The 20,576-nt window shown below is 39.0% G+C and overlaps 2 protein-coding genes across 3 annotated transcripts; one reads left to right on the top strand and one right to left on the bottom strand.

Annotated features, from left to right (window-relative positions):
* The first annotated feature begins 884 nt into the window (after positions 1–884).
* Positions 885–10,784, top strand: phc1 (polyhomeotic homolog 1). Its single transcript, XM_032558916.1, has 14 exons — positions 885–1,017; positions 3,575–3,699; positions 3,806–3,913; positions 4,132–4,197; positions 4,287–4,430; positions 5,059–5,217; positions 5,306–6,022; positions 6,110–6,242; positions 6,820–6,986; positions 7,756–7,819; positions 7,905–7,992; positions 8,108–8,279; positions 9,061–9,298; positions 9,391–10,784. Exons 2-14 carry the CDS (start codon positions 3,583–3,585, stop codon positions 9,540–9,542), a joined length of 2,325 nt encoding a protein of 774 aa, XP_032414807.1. The 5' UTR covers positions 885–1,017; positions 3,575–3,582; the 3' UTR covers positions 9,543–10,784.
* A 43-nt stretch (positions 10,785–10,827) lies between these two features.
* On the bottom strand, positions 10,828–19,849 carry styk1b (serine/threonine/tyrosine kinase 1b). 2 transcript variants are annotated; one of them, XM_032558918.1, is made up of 10 exons: positions 19,462–19,849; positions 18,467–18,513; positions 17,791–17,958; positions 15,789–16,121; positions 15,502–15,683; positions 14,952–15,026; positions 14,545–14,753; positions 14,327–14,367; positions 11,736–11,832; positions 10,828–11,647 (listed from the first exon to the last, which is right to left on the bottom strand). In XM_032558918.1, the coding sequence occupies exons 2-10, from the start codon at positions 18,510–18,512 to the stop codon at positions 11,455–11,457; spliced, it is 1,344 nt and encodes a 447-aa protein (XP_032414809.1). In that variant the 5' UTR covers position 18,513; positions 19,462–19,849; the 3' UTR covers positions 10,828–11,454. The 2 variants fall into 2 exon arrangements, with proteins under 2 accessions (XP_032414809.1, XP_032414808.1); XM_032558917.1 differs by lacking the exon at positions 19,462–19,849 and having other exon boundaries at positions 18,467–18,584.
* Between the last annotated feature and the right edge of the window lie 727 nt (positions 19,850–20,576).

Here is a 20,576-nt window from a genome sequence, read left to right as displayed (position 1 = left end):
AGTGTTTTTCTTGAGTTGCACCACACTTTCTTGATTTTTTTTTTTAAGGTGGTACTGAGAAATGCTTCAGCTTTAAAAACAACCTAAAATGAAGACAGAGTATAGACAGAAATGATAAGTTTGCAAAGAAATAGTGTCTTACTGCAGATACTTCATCTCATCAGCTATTTTGACTTTATAATCATCACTACTCCCAACATACTCTGTAAGTGTTTACATCCTTACTGGTATTTGCAGACTTTTTCTTATTTCAAATAACTTTACTGCTATTACAGGCACATCCCTGTTACTGCAGTTTTTTTCATTTCTTGCAAATAGTTTATTTTTTATGAGCAAATATGCATATTTTGTACATGTTTAAATTATTCTATGCCTTTGCATATTTTTCTGAATCAGATAATCCTATGCTTTTTTTAAAATAACAGCATTTTCTTTTCTTATGATATATATTATATTTATATATGTTTTTTATATCTTTGTGTGGTTCTCCGTACTTCGACTTGCCTCTCACTTTGCTGCTCGTACACTTTTTCACTGAGAAACAATAAAGGTACTCTAAAATCTGTCTTTCCGTAATATGTTTGGCCAGCAGGGGCCACTATTCATCATTTAAAGTCTCAAGAAATGATACACAGTCCAAAGTTTTCCCGCTTCTTGAGGTGGTTATTAGAAGTTTTTTCCACCTAGTCTACAGTTTCAGGTAAAATAGGTCAACCGAGTGTCTTATGCTCTAAAAAACCCCACTTTTTACTCCCGCCAACAACTATATTTGATCCTGCCTATGATCTCTCGGTCCATGTCTAATGTCCATTCACAGGTCAGTTGAGCGACAGCGCCCTCTAGAGGCCCCCTAAAGTGTACAAACAGAAGAAAGAAGAAAAAGAGTGGCAGGGGGCGGGGCTTCACTGCAGGCAAAAATCCTCAAAGGCTCAGTCGTTGTTCCCAGTGTAAAAGACAAATCAGGTCCACTTTCATGCGTGTATGTTCTGTGAAAAGGACAGACAAGCTTCACGAAAGGTAAGCACTTGAATAAACGGACAATTACAGACCAAAGGAACTGTTGGAAGAGCTACAGTTGTTGACTTTCTGCCTGTTGAAATCAGCTAATGTTGCTAACTGGTGTTAGCATATGAGTAACTACTAGTTAACGCCAAATGTTTTCTTTCTTTGTCAGTGCTTTCCAATATTTACACCCAAAGACATTGTTTCTAATATTCGGATGCTTTCACAACATGTATCCCAATTCAAACGTTATAATTTGACGTTATAACTGAGTGGGAGAATAATAACTAAGTAGCAAGAATTAGCCACCGATGGATGAAAAGCTTGGTTTTTCGTGATCTTATGAAGTTTCATTAAGTGCTCTTTTGCTCATATCCACCTAAAATGTTTACTTCTTATTTGCTAATGAAAACGCCACAATGCCAGTTGTTTTTTACAATTGTTTTAGTTCTGATTGTGGCGGGGAAAACGCTGTTTATTGCCCTAGGAGTTGAAGTACAGAATTACACACACCATCTCTGTTAAAGCTTTAATTTACTTAATTATAAAGACGCTAGAAGCGTTTGTTCTGTAATTTCAGCACTACAATTACACTGATTGTAGCATTTTGTGTCCGTGGTTTCTATCTACACAGTCTTGAAAGGATTGGAAAGTAAGGAGTTTGATTTATGTTTTTTTGCCAGGTCTTAATAAAAAATTGAAAACTAATAAATTATTAGGAAATATAATTGTTTATTGACTCTATTTTCTTTTACATTTTCAAAAATAGTTAGTTTTGTACACTGTTAAAACAAGCAGAGTACTTTATGGTTGTGTTTATGTGACAGTAATTATGCATCGGTTGATTACTGGTAATGATGTACTCAAAGGTTTTAAAAGGCTCAAAATATACCAAAAAAAATCAATCATATCACTCCTCTGCTCTGCTTCATGTCACCTCTTAACGTGATACCAGAAAAAGTTTTGGAGTGGCCAAAGTTTTCTCAGCTGCCTAGTGAGAAGATTAGAGGATCACTTCCCCTCCCCACTTACTATCAAGCACTTCTTCTCAGCTGGCTGAAAGAGAGCGCCTCTCAAACAAAATTAGCCTCAGAAACTAATTATGTACAAGTCCCTGATTAGTACTCCTGTTTCTGATGTCTCAAAAAACTATCCTTTTTAAATTGTGTTCTTGTAAAAAAAAAAAAAAAAGAAGAAGAAAGTTTGTATATTTCAGCTGCCTATTAGTCAAGTCATCACAGAAAATGAGATATATATATTTTTTTTAAACTGACTTACCTGGTTAAATAAACCAAATAGTTGCTGTGCACTGCACGTCAGCTGACCAAAGGAGGGTTCCTACATTTTCCCTTACTTGGAAGTTTGGCTTTCCGGATTTATTTCTGAATGTGTGAATCAGATCGATAATTGTAGAAACTTGTGACTTTTTTCAAGCGTGGCGGGTTTTAAACACTTGGATGGTGTCGAGACAGGCTGGTCTGTTTCACAGCCATCTGCGGCTCCACCAGAACCTGACTAATTAAACCACTAACATCTACTTGTGCTGTTCTGTAAAGAGCAGAGAGGCAAAGATTTTTAAAACTCTAAACAACAACCACGTCTGAATTAATTGTTTATATATTAAGACAGCAAAATAACTACAATCATTATTCTATACTTTATCAGCAGATAGAATAAATGTTGCTTTTCTGTTTGAAATAAAAGAAATTATATCATGTTGCACATTTTTTTGTAAACTGGTATTTACTCAAAGTTATTGTACAGGGATTTTTAAACAAGAATCACAATGTCACCCTTTGGTTGATCTGACACACCAAGACTCCAATTGAACATTTTAGCAATCTGAAACTTTATTTGATATGTTTGGTTCCACACTGAACTCCTTATTGAGGCGTCTGCAGGTATTTTATTAGATTTGATGTTAGTATCAATGTAGTATGCTAATCTTTCTTTTAAAAGAAAGATTGAAACTATGACAAATGTATGAAACATTTTATTTGATTTGATTTGGTTTTGGTTTTTAATCCACGGACCATTGCTCATTGATTTTCCAGAGAAAACCAGCTGTTTTCCCTCTGTCTAGTTCTCTAACCCTAAAATAAGTCTTAGAACCCCTGAACCTTTTGGTTTGAAAACATGAATCAGAAATTATCAACTTTTTAAAACACTGATATCAGTAAACCACCTTGCCTATTTGCTATAGCGGTGTGCACAATATATTTGCTTCTGTAACTCGGCATTCCTTTACACACATGCAGCTGTTTTCCATTTTATTCAGGAAGTTTGAAAATACTTTTAGCTTTTTTATTTAAGTATATATGAAAGGATAACAGACCAAAATGTAAAGTACTTAAAATTAGAAAAAATAATCCTAACAATTTATTGTAAAAAGCTATATACATTTTAAGTAAAAAATGTTTAGGAACCACTTCTCAGTATTGATTGTGTCTTTTCAAACAAGGTGTCTTATTTATATTGTTACAGCTTTAAGTATACATGGGTAGAAAGAGTAGAAAACTTTTGTAATCCTTTCCAATCATTGAATTTTTGTTGTTGTTGTTGTTGTTTTTAGTAGCAAACATGGAATCAGGCGAAGACCAAAACACAAGCAGCACAAACGGAAACCCTCAGACAAGTGGGAACTCCCGGGCACCCCAGATTGCCCGCATGTCTTTGTATGAGAGACAAGCTGTACAGGTGAGGGATTGCTTATGAACTGTGAAAATGTCCATTATTATTTAAATTAACCCTTTGAATTAATCTTGAAGACGTTTATGTCAATGTCTTGGTTTTTTTTGTCTAGGCTCTCCAAGCTCTGCAGAGACAGCCTAATGCAGCCCAGTACTTCCAGCAGCTCATGCTGCAGCAGCAGATCAATACGGCCCAGCTACAAAACTTTGCTGTGCAACAGGTACAGTTATGGCAGAAATCATTGTATAAGAAAACTTCCCCATAAAAGATTTTTATTATTATTATTATTTCTTCAGCTTATCTTGTTGGATGTGCTGATTATGAACGCTTTATAGCTTTTTCTTTGCACAGCATTTTGCTATTTACGTCTTTAAATTAGCTACATTACATTTAACCCGATTTTTACTTACTTAGCTTTACTTTCCCTTTTTAAACTAGGCCACACTTGCAGCTAGTCGCCAGTCCAATACACCAAGTAACAGCATTTCGCCGGCTCCCACCACTGTAAGTTTATTCGTTGAAAATTTTAAGGATTAATCTTCTACCAGGTTTCAGGATTTTATAGAAACCTATATTTTTTATGCTTCCTGCAGGTTAATTTAAGCACTACATCTGCCGGTGGGACTATGAGCAGTCCTCGTCCACACGGTCCGGCTACGTCTGCAACAACAACAGCTCTCAACCAGTCAGTGCTGTTGGGTGGAAACTCTGCAGGACAGGGACAGATGTATCTTAGGGTGAGTTTAAAATGCACACACATGTTACCAATAACTAGATTTATGTGTTCTATGTTCAGTTCGTATCTAACGGGAGAGTTAAGCCTCACTCTGACGCAGAATTTTCTTCCTGCTGCTGTAAATTATGGACCTATCTTCCTGAAGACATGAGGGGCAGCTGATAAAATGAAAAGTAAACAAAAAAATGTTCTTGTTAAGTTTGGCTTTCAGTTTAAGTTGATAGTTTTTTTGATACTGATAGTGATGCAACCCAGGATTGTGGGGTGTTTAACCGAAGCAGAGAAACAATGTCAGCAATGTGGTCATTTTTTCACAGTGTTAAAGCAGTAGGGATATTTATATATATACATATTGTATCATAATGATATGGGCCGGTGTTATGTCAATCTATGCTGTAAGCCAGAGAAAACTGGTTACTCCAGCACTTTCTATGGCATCCCATCCAAAGTAATCAGTAGGAACAGTGTGATGGAAAATTTCAGTTCTAAACTGTGTAGAATCCTAGTATTTGGATAACTAGTCTAGTGTAAGTAAATCAAACCAGGGTAATAAGCAGTTTTTGAGTCCTACAAGTTCTTCATCATGTGGTTAGAAGACAGTCTGATCATATCTTCTTGTCTTTGTGTAGGTGAACCGCTCTCTAAGGAATCCGCTTACCTCTCAGCTCATCTTCATGCCTGGCGGGACGACCGCTGCCGTAGCAACGGTAGCTCAGACACAAACACAACCCCAGCAGCAGCATGACACTGCTTCCACCACTCCATGTGCCCAGGCTGACAACGACCAGGTCTGATCTATTTAAAGATTAGTTTCAGGCGCCACAGCTAAGGGAAAACGCTGTTTCACCATAACTGTCTGGTCTCTCTGCTTCTAAGGTGCAGAACCTGGCTCTACACTGTGCCTCTAACGCCAAAGCCGTCGCTGTAAAGGCTGAAACTGTAGAGAGGAAGGATGCCGGCAGTTTTCCTCTCGCTCAGCAGCAGCAGCAGACTTTCTCTCAGCAGCAGCAGATGGCTAAAGCCAGCTTTAATCAGCCGTCTGCCTCCAGCACTCTGACTGTGAAGACTGGGAACCAGGCTGCCATGACTGTGGCCCCTGCAGCCTCTGTGGCCCCGTCCTCCTCCTCATCCCCAGCGCTCCCCCTCTCTCAGCTCCTCCTGGCCCCGTCTTCCCCCGTCATCCTGGTGCCCACTTCAAATGTCACTACCTCCACCCAGGGCTACCCAATCGGTTCTGTGGCCCCAAAGGCCAGCATGAACCCACAGACTCTGGTGGTGCAGCCCCTTCAGCAGGCCAACGCTAACATGGAAAAGGGTCCCGTCCCGATACAGCCCAAGACGGCTCAGGGACACCGCTTACCCGTACAGCTATCGCCTCGGCAGCCGCCTCCCATACTGCCAGCGCCACCAAGCAACAGTCAGGCTAACGTCGGGGGTCATAACCCTCCACACATCCCAGTCCAGCTGGTGGGAGCCAGGCAGGGCTTGGCAGGAAATGCACAAGCTGTGGCTTTGGCTCAGGCGCGGAGCAACGCGGCTCTGGAGAGTCCATCTGGTGTGGCGGTTAGCTCAGTCCCCAGCAGTGCTGCCATGGTAGGATCAGAATGAACTGCTCTGTTCAAGCTTAAAAAAGCGATAACTGGTGTCTCATAATGTATTTTTTTATTCACATGCTTTCAGACAAAGCCGTTGGTCGGCTCTCTGAAGAGAAAATCTGAGAGTGATGCGCCAAATGAGATGTTGGAAGCATCAGATTCTGCCCCCATGAAGGACGCAGCTCCTCCTTTATCTCCGGCCCCCACAAAGGACTTGGGTAATACGAGTTCACCATCTATTAATTTGAATTTCTCTCAACTTTATATCGTCCATTTATGGCTGCAACTGACAATTATTTTTGTAACTGATCAATCTGTTGATTATTCAGACAATTAATTGATTAATTGGCACATTCTGCAATTTTTTCATTGAACTACTTAAGATTTTTCTCTATAATGTTTGAAGTACATTAACATATGGAAATAAACAGATTATTTGTTTCATTTTTTAAAATGAGAAAATAAACATTTAATTGCCTAAAATGCAAAGGAATAGCATTCCTTTAGTGTATATAAAAAATGCCTCTTGAAGACTTTGGGGTAAAACATTTTAACACATAAAGGTGTTATTACCTTAAATCAAAGATAGTAACAAAATTTGAAATATTTTGTTCAAATTTGGCTTAATTACTGCTCTGAATATGTTGTTTTTTTTCATCAAATGGTGTTTTATTGCGTTTGTATACTTCAGTTAAGAATTAGTCGTTTAGTTAATTAGTTGAAAAATTATTTCAATAATTGATTAATCATGATTCATTTATTAATTGTTTCAGTCTTGCTTCCATTTCTCCTCAGCTCCTGCTGTTGATGCCGCGTTCTCCGCACCTCCGACGTTGTCCTTGCCTCTGCCCTTGTCCAGAGGCGGTCATGGGGACAAAGTTCCTCAGGCGGTGGTCAAACCTCAAGTCCTCACTCATCTCATCGAGGGCTTTGTTATTCAAGAGGGAGCTGAGCCCTTCCCTGTAAGCGATCCCTTCCAGATCTGCATGTTAAAACTTTATGGTGAAAGGTGCAGGTTTCCGACTCAGTTCTGGAAATTATGCAAAAATCTGGAATTTGGCTTGAATCTGTTTGTATTTTCAGATTTTATTCCCTTCCTATATGTCTAAGTAGTGTGTCCTTCCTTCTATTCTCCATTTGTTTGTATTATTTTTTCATTTCTCTTATGCTTCCTATGTCCTAGCTTATTTCCTCCCTCCCTTATGTCATCTCTTTTTGTCCTTCGTTTCTACATCCCTCGTGTCTTTCCATTCTTTTTTCCTCTTGTCCCTCTTGTTTAATTCTTCATTGTGTCCTTTCTCCCTCTGTTTTTTTTCTCTTCCATACTGTTCTTTATAGTGCTCTTTCTTTTCCTTCCTCCCAATCTTCCCTGCATCCTATCTCTATTCCTTGCTTGTCTTTATTTCCAATATTTTGTCATTCCTCCCATTTGTCCTCTCTTTGTTTCTTCTTTATTAATTGCTTCCATGTGTCATCTTTCCTTGAACCTCCTCTTTCTTCTACTACTATGTTTCCTTGTCCTTTTACCCTTGTATCCTTGCTTTTTTATCTCCCTCCTTGTTGTTTTACATTGATTCTTAGCAATATTTCACTGCATATCAAATTTATAGTGAAAGTTTGTATATTTTAAAACAGACGTTAGTGAGTTTTTTTGTTTTTTTTTGGTCTTTATAAAACATATGTAGGAATACTAGAAATAAGTTTCTTTCTAACTTCTCTGTTGTTTGGCAGGTTGCTGGACTCCTCAAAGACAGAGATTTTGCTCTGGTTGGCCGCACAGAGAACGGTCCTCCATGTAAGTAAAGATTTATTTATTTACTGTGGTTTACTTTCTCCTTTTTACGGGTCGGCGCTCTGAATATTTTCTTTTTATCTCTCAGTGTTGAAATGTGAGTACTGTGGATGCTTTGCTCCTGCCAGCCAGTTCAGGGGATCAAAGAGGTTCTGTTCAAACACTTGTGCAAAGAGGTAGACTTTCATTCCTCATAAAGATACTGTTACACTGCCTTGCAAAAGTGTTCATACCCCCAAGCTCCAGTGTGATTTACTGGAGCTGCTGCAGACTGACCCTCTTGATCTTCAGGTATAATGTAAGCTGCAGCCAGCACTACAAGTCCAGCAGAGGGAGGAGTGGTGGGGGGCCGCCGCTACCTTCGAACCCCACAGAAAGCTCTGCTAAACGCAGAGGTCCATCCCGACGGGGGAGTTCAAATAGCACCTACAGTAAAGTATCAAGCAAGCATCTTTCTGTCAAGGTAAGATTGTTTTTTTTTTCTTGCTACTTTTAAATAAAACAAAAGCAAAGTCATAGTTCACATTTTGAAGCACCAAATTATTTTAAAAAATCTGTATATGATAGGAAAAACTTGCCATCTAGATCTATTAGAAGCTCTTTCGGTTCACTCTGGGAACCTTGTGCTAAAGAAGATGTGAACCCTGGGATTTGGATTATTCCCATATATTTAGTTAAAACCTTTAAATTTTCAGTCTTTACATTACATTTTTTTCAATACATTTATAAAAAGTTAGAAAAACTGACTGAAAAGTCTTTAAAATTTTGAAGTTCAGAGACGTTTGAATATGTGATATGTGAAAAGTGTGAACATACACTCTCAAGAAACATTAATTAAGCCTGTCAGTGTAAGCAATTCATCAATTATTAGTAGAATAAATTAAAAGGGGAGTGATCATTTACATTCATAGACATCATAATTTTATTTATGGTTTTGGTTTTAACAAAACATTTCTGTTTTATGTAGTTTTTGGTTGTTGTGTTTTTGGATGTTTTCCAGTTCCATTGTGAAGTTTTCTTTACAAAATTAAAGTTTGTTGGACGTTTAGAGGTTGAACTTGCATTATTATGCCGTTATCAAAGCAATACTTCAAAATAGTCTCAAAACAATATTATCGTTTATTGTAATACATTCTGGAACAATTTATCGTTCGGCAAAATTTGTTATCATGACAGCCCTAACATTACTATTTTAATGTTTAGTTTATAGCTTTGTGTTTTAACCTCTGCTGTCTCCCTCGTAGTGCCACTCAGAGTCCAGTCGCTCAGAAGACGTGTCAAGTGAGGGGGAGGAAGAGGAGGATGACTCTTCCTCGCTGTCCAGAAGCTCGTTACGCTCGTGCTCCAGAGCTGAGCACAGCGCTCCTCCCTCCGACAGCTCGGCACCTGGAAGTCTCCTGATCGAAGGGGCCAACTTCCTGTCCGCGACTCCGGCTCAGTGGAGCGTGGAAGAAGTCTGCAAGTTCATCTCCTCGCTTCAAGGTTAGCAGCCAGATCGCGGTTTGCTTCTGATTGCTTAAATACATTCAGGTCATCTGTTCTCACTCGTCTCTTTGGCTTCCTGCTGGGTTTAGGTTGCGAGGAGCTGGCGACCCAGTTTCTGTCGCAGGAAATAGACGGACAGGCTCTGCTGCTGCTGAGAGAAGACCACCTAATCTCCACCATGAACATTAAACTGGGTCCGGCTCTGAAGATCTGTGCCTCAATCAACAGTCTGCGCGAGTGATGGCTGGGCCCTCATTTCTGATGCCTCACTTGGACTCGATTGTGTGGATGTTTTGATTTACAAACAGTTGATCCCTATCAATCTGAAGGTGCTTTTCAGACCACATGAACCTTTTAATCCAGTTCCTCGTCTTTGATGTTTCTCTTGCTTTAGGGCAGGAGCTTTCTTAACAACCCATGAGTGACATAAAGGGATGTGATTGATTCAGTTCAGAGGTTGCATTGATTGACTGAGCTACCGTCAGTTTGTTCTCAGTGCGTCTTAAAGCTCTTAGGGAACCTTGCTCGGTCCCAGAACGCCCACAGTTCCTTGCTAAACTATTTCCCCCCCTTGATTTTTTCATATTTTGTCTTATTGCAACCACAAACTTTGAGTCTTTTTCTGGGATTTTACGTCAACCAACACAAAGTCAAACAAAAGAGTGGCGTGGATTGGGATTCATACTCCATACATCTACCTTTTGGTTGTTGGAGTATGTCTCTACCTGCTTCATCCTCTGTAGAGGACGTTGCCATGGAGATCCATTTTTCTGCAGCTGCACAGTTCTGCTGTAATGTGTGTTGGTCTATCACCATAGATGGTTGTTGTCTTAACGTGACAAAATGGGGAAAAACTTTTAGGGGTGTAATAACTTTTTTTTTTTCAAGGCGCTAGATAGACAGTATTTTTCTTTACTCTGAATGTGCAGACTTATACATACTGGTATGTGTAAGCCGTTGATATCATGAACTGAAGTGTTCCTTTCATAAGTGTTCGTCTTTTTCTTTGTCTGAAACTTGGTATATTGTATGTAGACTCCTTGAAAACTCCAACTCTCGCTGCCTGTCAGGTGTTCCTGCTTAAACATCTCACTTCAAACAGTATTTTAAAAAGGTGCTTCAGTTTTCAGGTTATCTGCAACAAATATATGTATATATATATGTTCAGTCTTTTGTTGTATTCTGCCTATGTTTTTTTTGTCATAGATGCCAAGCCCAGGCTTCAATCACATCACCGACAATGACACTCAACAAGCCTGGTGTTTTAGTAGTTTTCTTTTTTGAATAGTCATGAAGAGTTTAGTTTTGTATTTTCTCATTTTTATAGTACAATCAGAATTATTTTTTCATGGGACAATATAGTTGTAGAAGCTTTAATAAAGTACCTGGAAGTGGGTACTCACGCTCTTCTCTTTCAAGGTCTAAATGGAAGAGCTCTCTGTACATGTATGCAGTACTATCAATAAACATTACTGGAACTGAGTATGTTGCTTATTAGTTATAGGTTCATTTCAACCTCACGATAATTCATATTGTCATTAACATTTTGAGTTTATGTAAACAGTCTGAGTTTGGTTCTTGCAGACATCTGTATGACCCGTCCTGCTTGAGTAAACGTAGATACAGGTATTATTAGTTACACTAACAGATCCTTTACTTTGTAACCCCTTTGTGGTAGTTTATATATTACATTTTTTAAAAGGTATTGGTCCATTTTCTTTTTAAATTTAAAAAGTTAAAAACCATAATGTTTGAACAGCATCACCTGCAGGTTCAGGTGGTAAGAAAGCTGCACAAACTCATGTTTACATGTTCTCTGGTCATATACCACAAAAACACAAGTTTTGTTTCCAACCTCAACCCTCAAAAGGTTCCATAGCTGAGAAACAAAAGACTTTTTGTATGATTGTTCTCCAACAATCATGAAATTTCCTCCCAAAATGAACTCACTAAGGAGTTCCCTGTTCAACTGAGTGAATCCTAAGAACAATAACTTAATAAAGATCCCATTTTATTGCCAAAAGTGCTCAAACACAGTTTGTAACACTTCAGTTGCATCTTAAAGTCACTTGTATAAGTGCTCCATTAGGCTTGGAGATAGTAGTGCAAATACACACATATATTTCTTCTTTGGCATTTGACATTGTAAATGATCATAAAACGGTGTAGCTGTTGGCTTCTCCATATCCGGCCTCCTGCAGGTACTGTTCCAGGTTAACCGTCCCCGAGGCTTTGAGGACTTTATCAGAGGCGCCCTTTTCTCCTGAAACAAGCTTTCGGCTCAATTCAGCCAGCAGGGGTCTATCCTGCTCTTTCCACTGGCAGCAGCTTTTTATCAGCGCATATCTAAGACGAAAAAGCAGGATTTTGGGTTATATTCTGCACTAAATGAACATCTTGAAGAAGGTTGCTGAATCATGTGTAGCATGCTTACAGTGAGTTGGAACAGTTGGAAGGTTTTTTCAGGTTTTTTCCTCTCTGATGAAACTGCAGAACCTCGTTAATTGAGATTTCTGCAAATGGAGCATCGCCTAGATAAAAAGAATACAAATATTTTGAACAACCAAGTAAAGATGATCCCATTGTAACATTTACATGAAGTTAGAAGTAGACCCAAAAAGGTGCTCCAAGTTTTTTGCGATATTGAAGTTGATAGTATAGATGTGGTAGTCAGATTTCCATGGATAATAAATCTATCAAACACAGCAAAGCAGCAATGCTTGGCTGCAAGAAAATCAAACCTATATAAAAAGTCAATCTCGCCTATATATTATGTGTGCATATTTCTCTACATGTTTATACTGTTATCAGTACGATTTCCTCAACATATTCAGCAACAATTTATGACTTAAAATCTTCAAGTTACTCTTTAAATTTTTGTTGACAAAATCAGATTCACAACAATCAAAGTAAGGTGTTGACTGGAGTTATTTTAAAATATGCTCCAAGTTTTATTATCAACAAGTAATATCAAAACAGAAAGAAAACATGTTAGCATTAGCCTAGCACTGATCATAAAACATTCACTGAAGGAGTCAGATGTGAGTTACTTAATTAAAGTAAGCTTTTACTTTACTTTACTTTACTTTACTTTACTTTACTTAAGTTTGTGTTGAGTGGGATAAATGTTTAGAAAGCTGTGACTGTCCTGCAGAAACAAAATATCTGTTTTTGTCAACAAAAAATAATAATTGCTGAGTGAGTTAAGATAGATAATGTCTACTTTGTTATTTTACTGCACTTTAAAGATACTGAGTTTTCAAGTATAAATGACTCAGACTAGTGAAAATCAAGACAGCCCTCTCATGAAGAATCCTCTTTTTGGGAACATTTCTAACTTCCTGTAACAACCAGCTGTGCCATGGTGCTAACTTTGAGATTAATATTTAGATAAACTGAAGAAATCAGGGTAAACTCAGTTTCAGCCATATAATATGGCCTATATGGGGAGTTGCCCAGGGGGCAACAGAAAGCACGTGTTGCACCACATAAAAAAATATTTTCTATTGCTTTAATGCATGTGCAGTCATGAGAGACTAAACATCATTTTGTCTTCCTCCAGAATTAAGATGGTTTCCTGCATTTTATTGGTAGGAGGGGCTTTTTGTGTGAGAACCGGCATTTTCTTTCAGTTTCTGTTTCTGTCATCTACAAAAGCGCTAACCAGTGTTGTAGTCAAGACCACCTAACCTGAGACCGAGACAAGACCAAGACCAGAGTGTATCGAGACCGAGACAAGACCAAGACCAGACCAAGACCAGAGTGTATCGAGACCGAGACAAGACCGAGACCAGAGTGTATCGAGACCGAGACAAGACCGAGACCAGAGTGTATCGAGACCGAGACAAGACAAAGACCAGAGTGTATCAAGACCGAGACAAGACCAAGACCAGAGTGTATCGAGACCGAGACAAGACTAAGACTTTAAGGTTCAGAGACCAAGTCAAGACTAAGACCAAGGGAAGTCGAGACCAAGTCAAGACTAAGACCAGAGCCCCGCGTTACATAACACAATAAAATGTGAAATATGATTAAAATTGCTAATCAAATTGATCTGAAATATTCACATTCCCATAAAAACACCTAGATATTAAATACTTAGAGCTGAAATAAATTTAACCAGTATTAAAAGCAGAACAAACTCTTTGTTCTGCTTATCTAAAAAGATAATGCCCTGGGCATTTGCCCATATCATTCATGTCAGAAATTAGCACTGTAAGTGAGGCTCCAGTCCTGTCTTCTTAGTAAAGAGAAGTTCAGAAGATCGGATCGTTCGTGAATGTCTCATCACTATATTGCAGACTTTTGGACACAGTGTTGTCCCATATATGCGATACGTTAGTTAACACCTCCGTACAATAATTCTGCTCAGTGAGTGACTTTTTTTCCATCACAAATGTTTATGTGTCTCTGTACAGCTAGCTTTGCTAACATCGCGTCAATGGAGCTTAACTTCCTTTGAGCTTCTTTTCTAAGTGACAGTTAGACGTAGTCCAAACCGTCTGTGAAAGCGAAGCGCTGCTGAATTAGCTGTCGCCATCGGATTTCTTATGATTTATGCAGCGCAATTCTATTACTGACGATTAGACAGACATCTTCTGCCGCTCAAAGAAAACCACTGCGCATGTCTGGAGCGCCGGGAAAGGTGGGGAGGGGGTGGGGAGAAGTAACGGAAACACGTAATTGGTACGTCACGTTATTGCTTGGATTTTAATCGGTGCCTTTTGCATCCAGTGGAAATAAACATGTTAACAAATAAACTGGACAGTATGCTGTAAGTTTAGTGATATTTCCGCAGTTGCGGTCTTGAAATAAAATCCCGAGTCCTCAGCGCCCGAGTCCGAGACCGAGACCATCAAAAAAATGGTCTCGAGTACTACAACACTGGCGCTAACAACATTTTTGTCAGCATTGCTGCTTAATTTTTTAAGAGTAAAGCTTTTTTAAAAAAAAATGTTATATTCCTCAGCAACCACAAGGGGGCGCTAACGTCAAAGTGTTTTTAAAAGTTATTGCTGGACTTACCTAATGATGCCATCTCAAATAGCAAGATCCCAAACGACCAACTATTGGAGCAAACAGAACAAAGAATGTATGTAGTTAATTTTCTATTCAGTTGAAGCTCTTAGAAATAAAACGTACAATATACACAAACTAGTGAATATGATCTGAACATCTCTGAAATAAAAGAAACTGGATTTGAGCAGCTTTAAGAGAATTATTACAAGACAAAAACCACTGACATGTCACTGCTCTTAGTTGCTGCCTTCCTGACCAGCAGCTCCGGTGCCTGCCACTTCTTCATGCTGGGATCGTCCCTCTGAGTGGCTTTCTTGCTTTTTCTTATGTAAACTCCATGCAGACCCCAGAGCTTGGCTGTGAGCAGCTTCGTGACCAGCACGCTGCGGGCCCTGATGTTTCCGTGAAGGAGATCTTTGCTGTGGAGGAACTCCTAACAATGCAGCAAAACAAGAACTTCAGGGTTAGATAGGCCAGACCCGTTCAGGATTAGTTAAGAAAAACATTTTAATGTGTTTAGTTAACGTGGTGGACATATGAAGAAATGGTAAAATATGTGGAAAATATCTGTTATATTTTGTACTTTTGAAATGTTTAGGCTGAAATAAGAATGTTTTGTTATTGTACAAACCAGAGCAGAAGCAACTTGACTGCCCATAGTGAATATTCTCCTTTCAGTCATTTCACACGGAGGATCCACTTTGTCCTGGAAAAATGAGACTTGTTAGACAAACTTTAATTTGAACAATAATGTAGTTTTCAGTTTGAATATTGTAGTAATTTTATACAGTACTATGAAAAGTAATTTCCCCCATGTAATCCACGAAGTGAATATGATTAACCAAACATTTAAGACAGTTGATTTAAATTTCACTAGCACACAAATTTGATTACTACCAGACCTGTGGAATCAAGTAATGCCTTGAACAAAACAAGTCTGACAACATGAAGTACACATAAGATCAGCAGGTTATGCTTCAATCTAAATAAATTTGATTATAAAGCCATTTCTTAAGCTCTGGGACGTCAGCAAACCACAGAGAGAGCTATTATCAATGTAAGGAGAAAATAAGAACTAGTGCTAAACCTGGAACTCAGTAAAGGGTAAATACTGTCTTACACCACTGTGGCCTCCAAACTTTGTGATGTGGTGTATAAAAACAGAGCTCATTTTCTTTTACCTGTCTGCATTGCCACAAGTAGCTGAGCAGATCCCTGTTTTCAAGCTCCTCCACCACTGTGACCAGGGGAGCCCGAATTGAGACCACACCAAGCAGCTCTGGCAGGAATGGATGCGGACCAAGCTGAGAGAGGAAAGATGCAAAGCCCAGGAAGTCATGTCTCTCATCGGCATCGGCTGAGTCTGTGTAGGGAAGAGATGGTAAATAACTTTTTAAAGTCTGGTCTTAAAAACAGATTTTTTTAAAGAAATGTATTTAAAAGATGTAATTTTCCTTCACTGTCTCACCTTTGAGGACCCGGAGCACCACATTCCTGTTTTCCATGCGTGCCCTGTAGAGAGACACAGACGTGTCGACTCGCAGGGAGAAGGAACCCTGTAGAGGGGCGACCAGGTTGAAGGACTCTGGCAGCCTCTGGCGGGGCAGCTCTCTGGGCTGGACGATGGGAGTGAAACTGGTCTTGATGGGATCCAGTAGGGGGCGGGGTGAGGGAGCGGGATTGCTCATCGCTGCGGGAAATCTTTGAGATTGATACGTTTTTGAAGCGTCAAAGGTGGAGTAGGAAGTGGGAATATCCAACGCGATGCTTTCATGCTCAAGTACATTGAGACCAGGTGGAGCTGAAAGAAGTCAGAAGAGAATAGACACCATCAGTGTGAAGAATTAACAAGTGAATTAGTAAAACCTTTACATATGGGACCCGAATGGAAATGTTCTGAGAAGACCCAGAGGACTGCAATATGTCTGATGTGTTAGAAAGGTGAGACTTGTAGCTTTTAAAGTATAGTTGTTATAACAGAGTTATGTATAATGGGTTGTAGGTGTTTTTCATTGTTCAGTAAAAATATTTACATCAATTTCAAAAGAATATTTGTCCTGTCCATGCTGTGCTTAAACACTCATTCAGCTCACCTGCCACGCCTGATTGCTTACCTGTTCCACCTGGTCCCCACCCTACTTAAACACCTCTCAGGCTCTGCCTCCTTGCCAGATTATCAACAGCCAGTAGAGATCCAGCGTTTCCTTCCAAGCCTTCAGTGTTTCTACGACCCTTTTCTGTCCACGGATTGACCCCCCCCTGCCAAGCCCTTCACGGATCCCATCTGTTCTGGATTTCTGGACCCTGACCCAAGCTTTGCCTCACGACCACCGAGTATTGCCTGCCCCTCAAGCTAAGTTTGCTCTCTCTGTCCACCTGTGTATGACCTCTGCCAAAGTTATTATCGTCAAAGTCCCTGGGTTTTGCCTCTTGGATCTCCTTGTGGAGAGTTTCATTGCTTCCACAGTAGCCTGTTCCACCTGGTTTCTCAGCTCCACCCGTCCACTGCTCTACAGGTCAGTTAAGCTGAACATTTCTAAGATACCCCTCCTTTATCAGTGCATCATCATTCTTCTCCCCTCTCTTCTCAGTGCTGTGTTTGACGACCTCATCCTGAGCAGCAACCAGAGTCTGAAAATTTAATTAAACTTGTTTTTTCCTTTGCAAACTCCTGTGTGTGGTTGAATTCCCGGGTCCCCACCGAGTGTCCTTACAAATATTATCATCATCACAATAAAGTTGACTTGAGATAAAGAAGAATTAATAACTCAGTTTTTTCTCAATGCTTGGGCATGTGGACACTTTGTGTTCTCCAATAATATCCCTTTGGACAAAACTGCTTTATAAAGATGGCCACAGAGATGTGTATAAAAATACCTGTTCTGTTTTTTCTTTCTATGCATTAGGTTATTACCTTTTCTTACCAAAACTAAATCAGAATTTTCAGAAGTTTCCATCCCTTAAATACTATTTTTCAGCAATTCAGATATTTAAAATTTATATTTAAAAATGTTTTTAACATTCACATAAACACAAATAAGACATATTGGAGTGACTATAGTCAACGGAAAAGGATGTCAAAAATTGGCTCCAATATTAATTCTAATAAATTTTAAAATTTTTGTCTCAAGTCATTCAAAAGGTTTATCTTATGTCTGCAAACATGTGGCTTTACATAACATTGAAAGTATCTTTCAACATAACATTAATTTGGAAGTGAATTCATCTCTATGGAATAAACAAATGTAAAACCTAATTTAAATAACAAAGATGCAATTTGAATAACAAAAAACGAGAAGAAAGATGCAATCTCATCAAATTTTCTATCAACAAGTTTTCCAAAAATACAATTCAAGGAAGTACAAGGAAACTCCAAGAACTCAGATGGCTTACAAGATTATGTGACACGTGAGTGACAAACAGGTTTTGATGCCAACCCCACATAGTTCCCATTGTTTTGCTCCACTTACCATCAATGCCTTGCAGTATCCTCCTGGTGGTCATTTTCTTTCGTGGACGGATTCGGTCGACCTTCTCTGGGCAGTAGCGCAGCAGCAGAATGAAAACCAGAGTGACCAGGAAGCTGGCCAGCAGGAGGATAGGCACCACGATCACCTCCGGCTCATAAACACGGATCTCTGCAAGGTGATCAGACAGAAAGTCATGTGTTAGCTTAACTGGCAACAAGTCTGAGGTTTACTTATTAAAATAAAATGTTTCTTTTATTATAATTTGGACAGTGTGTGTTTTGTTCAGTTTTAGATTTAGATAGCTTTTAAATTTTTTTATTGTTACATTGGGGGTAAACACAAATGAGGAAATATTACAAAGGTAAGATGTTAAATTCAGAAATGCAAGATCAAAAGACGACAAAAGAGAAAGACAAATAAATAAAAATTGCATTATAAATGTCAAACTAAAGACCTATAATCCAAACTCCAACTTAGGGATTTTGCAAATACTTTCAGAAATGGAACCTGACAGCAAGGGACATTCGAGTTTGAGTTCTGTATTTAGGGAGCATGTTTATCCCCCCGTTAAGGATGGATAATGTATTCTTTAAGATGATGCTGATCCGGACCAAAAAGTATCATCATAGCTTTCTCTGATTAGTGGTCAGAGGTTCATGGTTCTGATAAAACTCACCACAGACTGTGGCACCATGAGTGCAGCGAGGGTCTGATCCTGACATCCTGTCAGATTGAAAGAGATTGAAGAGACACTCAGGAACAGAACCAGCAACACACATTCATCATTTCCAACCTCAATGAGTTATTAAATATGTTTCCATAAAGCTTGGTAATAACAAAAGACAAGATCATTTCACACAAATAACAGAGATCTTTAGAGACTGGCTTGAGATAAAATGCAAAGAAGTGTTTCCATTTGAGACTGAAGGTGTAACCTCAGGTACTAAATAAAACATGAACATTAACTTCTTCATAGAAGTGGAATTGAGTCATCTATGAGTCTAGCACAACAAAATAAGGCACTAGGTTTCCCTGAAAGACAGTTATGTTGCTTGTGGAGCAAAGTCTGTAACTTGACTCTCACACGTAAGCGCTAAGAAAGGCCTGAACTGTAACTGAGACCAGGAACCTCAGATGTTGTGTTAACGCTCAAAGTGTCAATGCTTTCTTCCTCCTCTCTTCTCAGTTTATTGTTTTTATCTTCTGGTTACACGACCATCATAATCTTACATATTAATTTTGCAGCTGTGGTCCAATATTTTTATTAGTTATCACCATCAACAGCATTGGTGTTTTGTAATCAACACCAAAGAAGCATATATAACCAAGCAATCTGTGTGCAGTGTGCTGGATTGTCTGTGGTTTAAAAAATACACTATAAGGCAGATAGGAGGTACGCAATAAAATCTCTTCAGTCTCATCATCATCCTTTCACGTCATATCCTAGAACTCCAAACCTGTTAATCTGCATTTTTCTGTCACATTAAAGCTTGTGTTGCACCTCACACGCAGTGTTCAAACATAAAGAACGCCAGTTCTCAATACACCACCCTGAAAGCAACTAAAAGTTGCATTTTCTAAGCTGTTTCTGAATCTATATAGTGGATAAATGAGCTCCTGTTGTAAAACAGATCACATTGTGTTTCAGAAACACTGTAAAGAAAGTCTTACCTCACTTGTTCGGGTGAATTTCTGAACGTCAAAGAAGATATATACTGTGTAGAATCGTCTTATCGCAGGTGCATGGTTCCTTCCCTCATACTGTTTGGCACTTTACTTGCATCCTGTCAGCTGTGCTCCTCAGCTCCTCCTTGTGTTCTTTGTCTCCGGGGATCAATTTGCTGCTCTGTTTGTCTACCTTCCCACCTTCAGTGTTTCCTTTAACTCCACCCTCATCACCTGCACCACATCCTTCACTCTTGTTTTCTCCTTCCTCCTCCGTCACTCTCCTTCCCTGCTGGAGTGATGCTGCTGCGGACTGAAATCAGCTGTCAGGTCCCCAAAACACTTGCCTGTAGCCTGTCTTCCTCTCTCTGACAGCCGATCTTTAGTTATTTTTTTTCTTTCTTGCCCTCCCTTTCTGCTCTGTGTTCACAGAAACAGGTCCAGCCACTCCTTGTCACTTTATAGTTTCTATCTCTTTGTTCACCATGCGTGATCTAAAACTTGCATAACTGGCTTTTCTGACTCAGGGGCATTTAGTCAGCAAAAAACAAACTGCTTTTTATTTTAATTACAATGAGCGCAAACGTTTTCATTCCTCAGCAACACAACCACGACCCTCACTGTGCACCCCGGTTACTTAATTGCAAAGTGGAAAAAAGATGGACCAAAAAATATTTAGGATCTGACTACAAAGGCCAGATAAATATGTAGGCCAAACAAATCGAGCGCCATTTTACATTTCCCTTTCTCTTTATAATCATGCGCGACTTTGTTTTCAGTCTAGCAGATGAAACATTTGACTGTAAAGCAACAAAAGATGTGCTAATATTGATATGGTATATGGTTCTGTATCACCCTAGGTATATAAAATAGTATGAATTTGATGATTTTCAAAGCAAAACAATTGAATATTCATCATTTAACAATTTTTTAAAATTATTTATTAGTACATTAATCACACATAAAGAAAACAGTTTAATATTAGGAGAAGAAATCTTAAACACACCCATTGTTGTTGCATAAACACCATTTACATTAAAATTTTATTGTGTTTTTCAGATTTAGGTATCAAATAACAATGTGACCATATAAACTGAGTCCAGTTCTGTTTCAGTGTCTGA

The sequence above is a fragment of the Xiphophorus hellerii genome, chromosome 3, assembly GCF_003331165.1.
Source record: "Xiphophorus hellerii strain 12219 chromosome 3, Xiphophorus_hellerii-4.1, whole genome shotgun sequence".
NCBI classification, from domain to species: domain Eukaryota; kingdom Metazoa; phylum Chordata; class Actinopteri; order Cyprinodontiformes; family Poeciliidae; genus Xiphophorus; species Xiphophorus hellerii.
The sequence above is the reverse complement of the archived record's forward strand: the minus strand, read 5'-3'. Positions and strand labels throughout refer to the sequence as shown.

What these genes read in the sequence shown, in the direction of transcription:
- styk1b (XM_032558917.1), bottom strand. Translation starts at nt 18,569, where the DNA reads ATGTGTGTTGCTGGTTCTGTTCCTGAGTGTCTCTTCAATCTCTTTCAA. An exon ending in GGTGCTCCGGGTCCTCAAAG is followed by an intron (nt 15,684 to 15,788) that starts GTGAGACAGTGA and finishes TTCCCTACACAG; the next exon opens with ACTCAGCCGATGCCGATGAG. An exon ending in GTCAAGTTGCTTCTGCTCTG is followed by an intron (nt 14,754 to 14,951) that starts GTTTGTACAATA and finishes CTGCATTGTTAG; the next exon opens with GAGTTCCTCCACAGCAAAGA.
- phc1 (XM_032558916.1), top strand. Translation starts at nt 3,583, where the DNA reads ATGGAATCAGGCGAAGACCAAAACACAAGCAGCACAAACGGAAACCCT. An exon ending in GGCCCCCACAAAGGACTTGG is followed by an intron (nt 6,243 to 6,819) that starts GTAATACGAGTT and finishes ATTTCTCCTCAG; the next exon opens with CTCCTGCTGTTGATGCCGCG. An exon ending in GCAAGCATCTTTCTGTCAAG is followed by an intron (nt 8,280 to 9,060) that starts GTAAGATTGTTT and finishes TCTCCCTCGTAG; the next exon opens with TGCCACTCAGAGTCCAGTCG.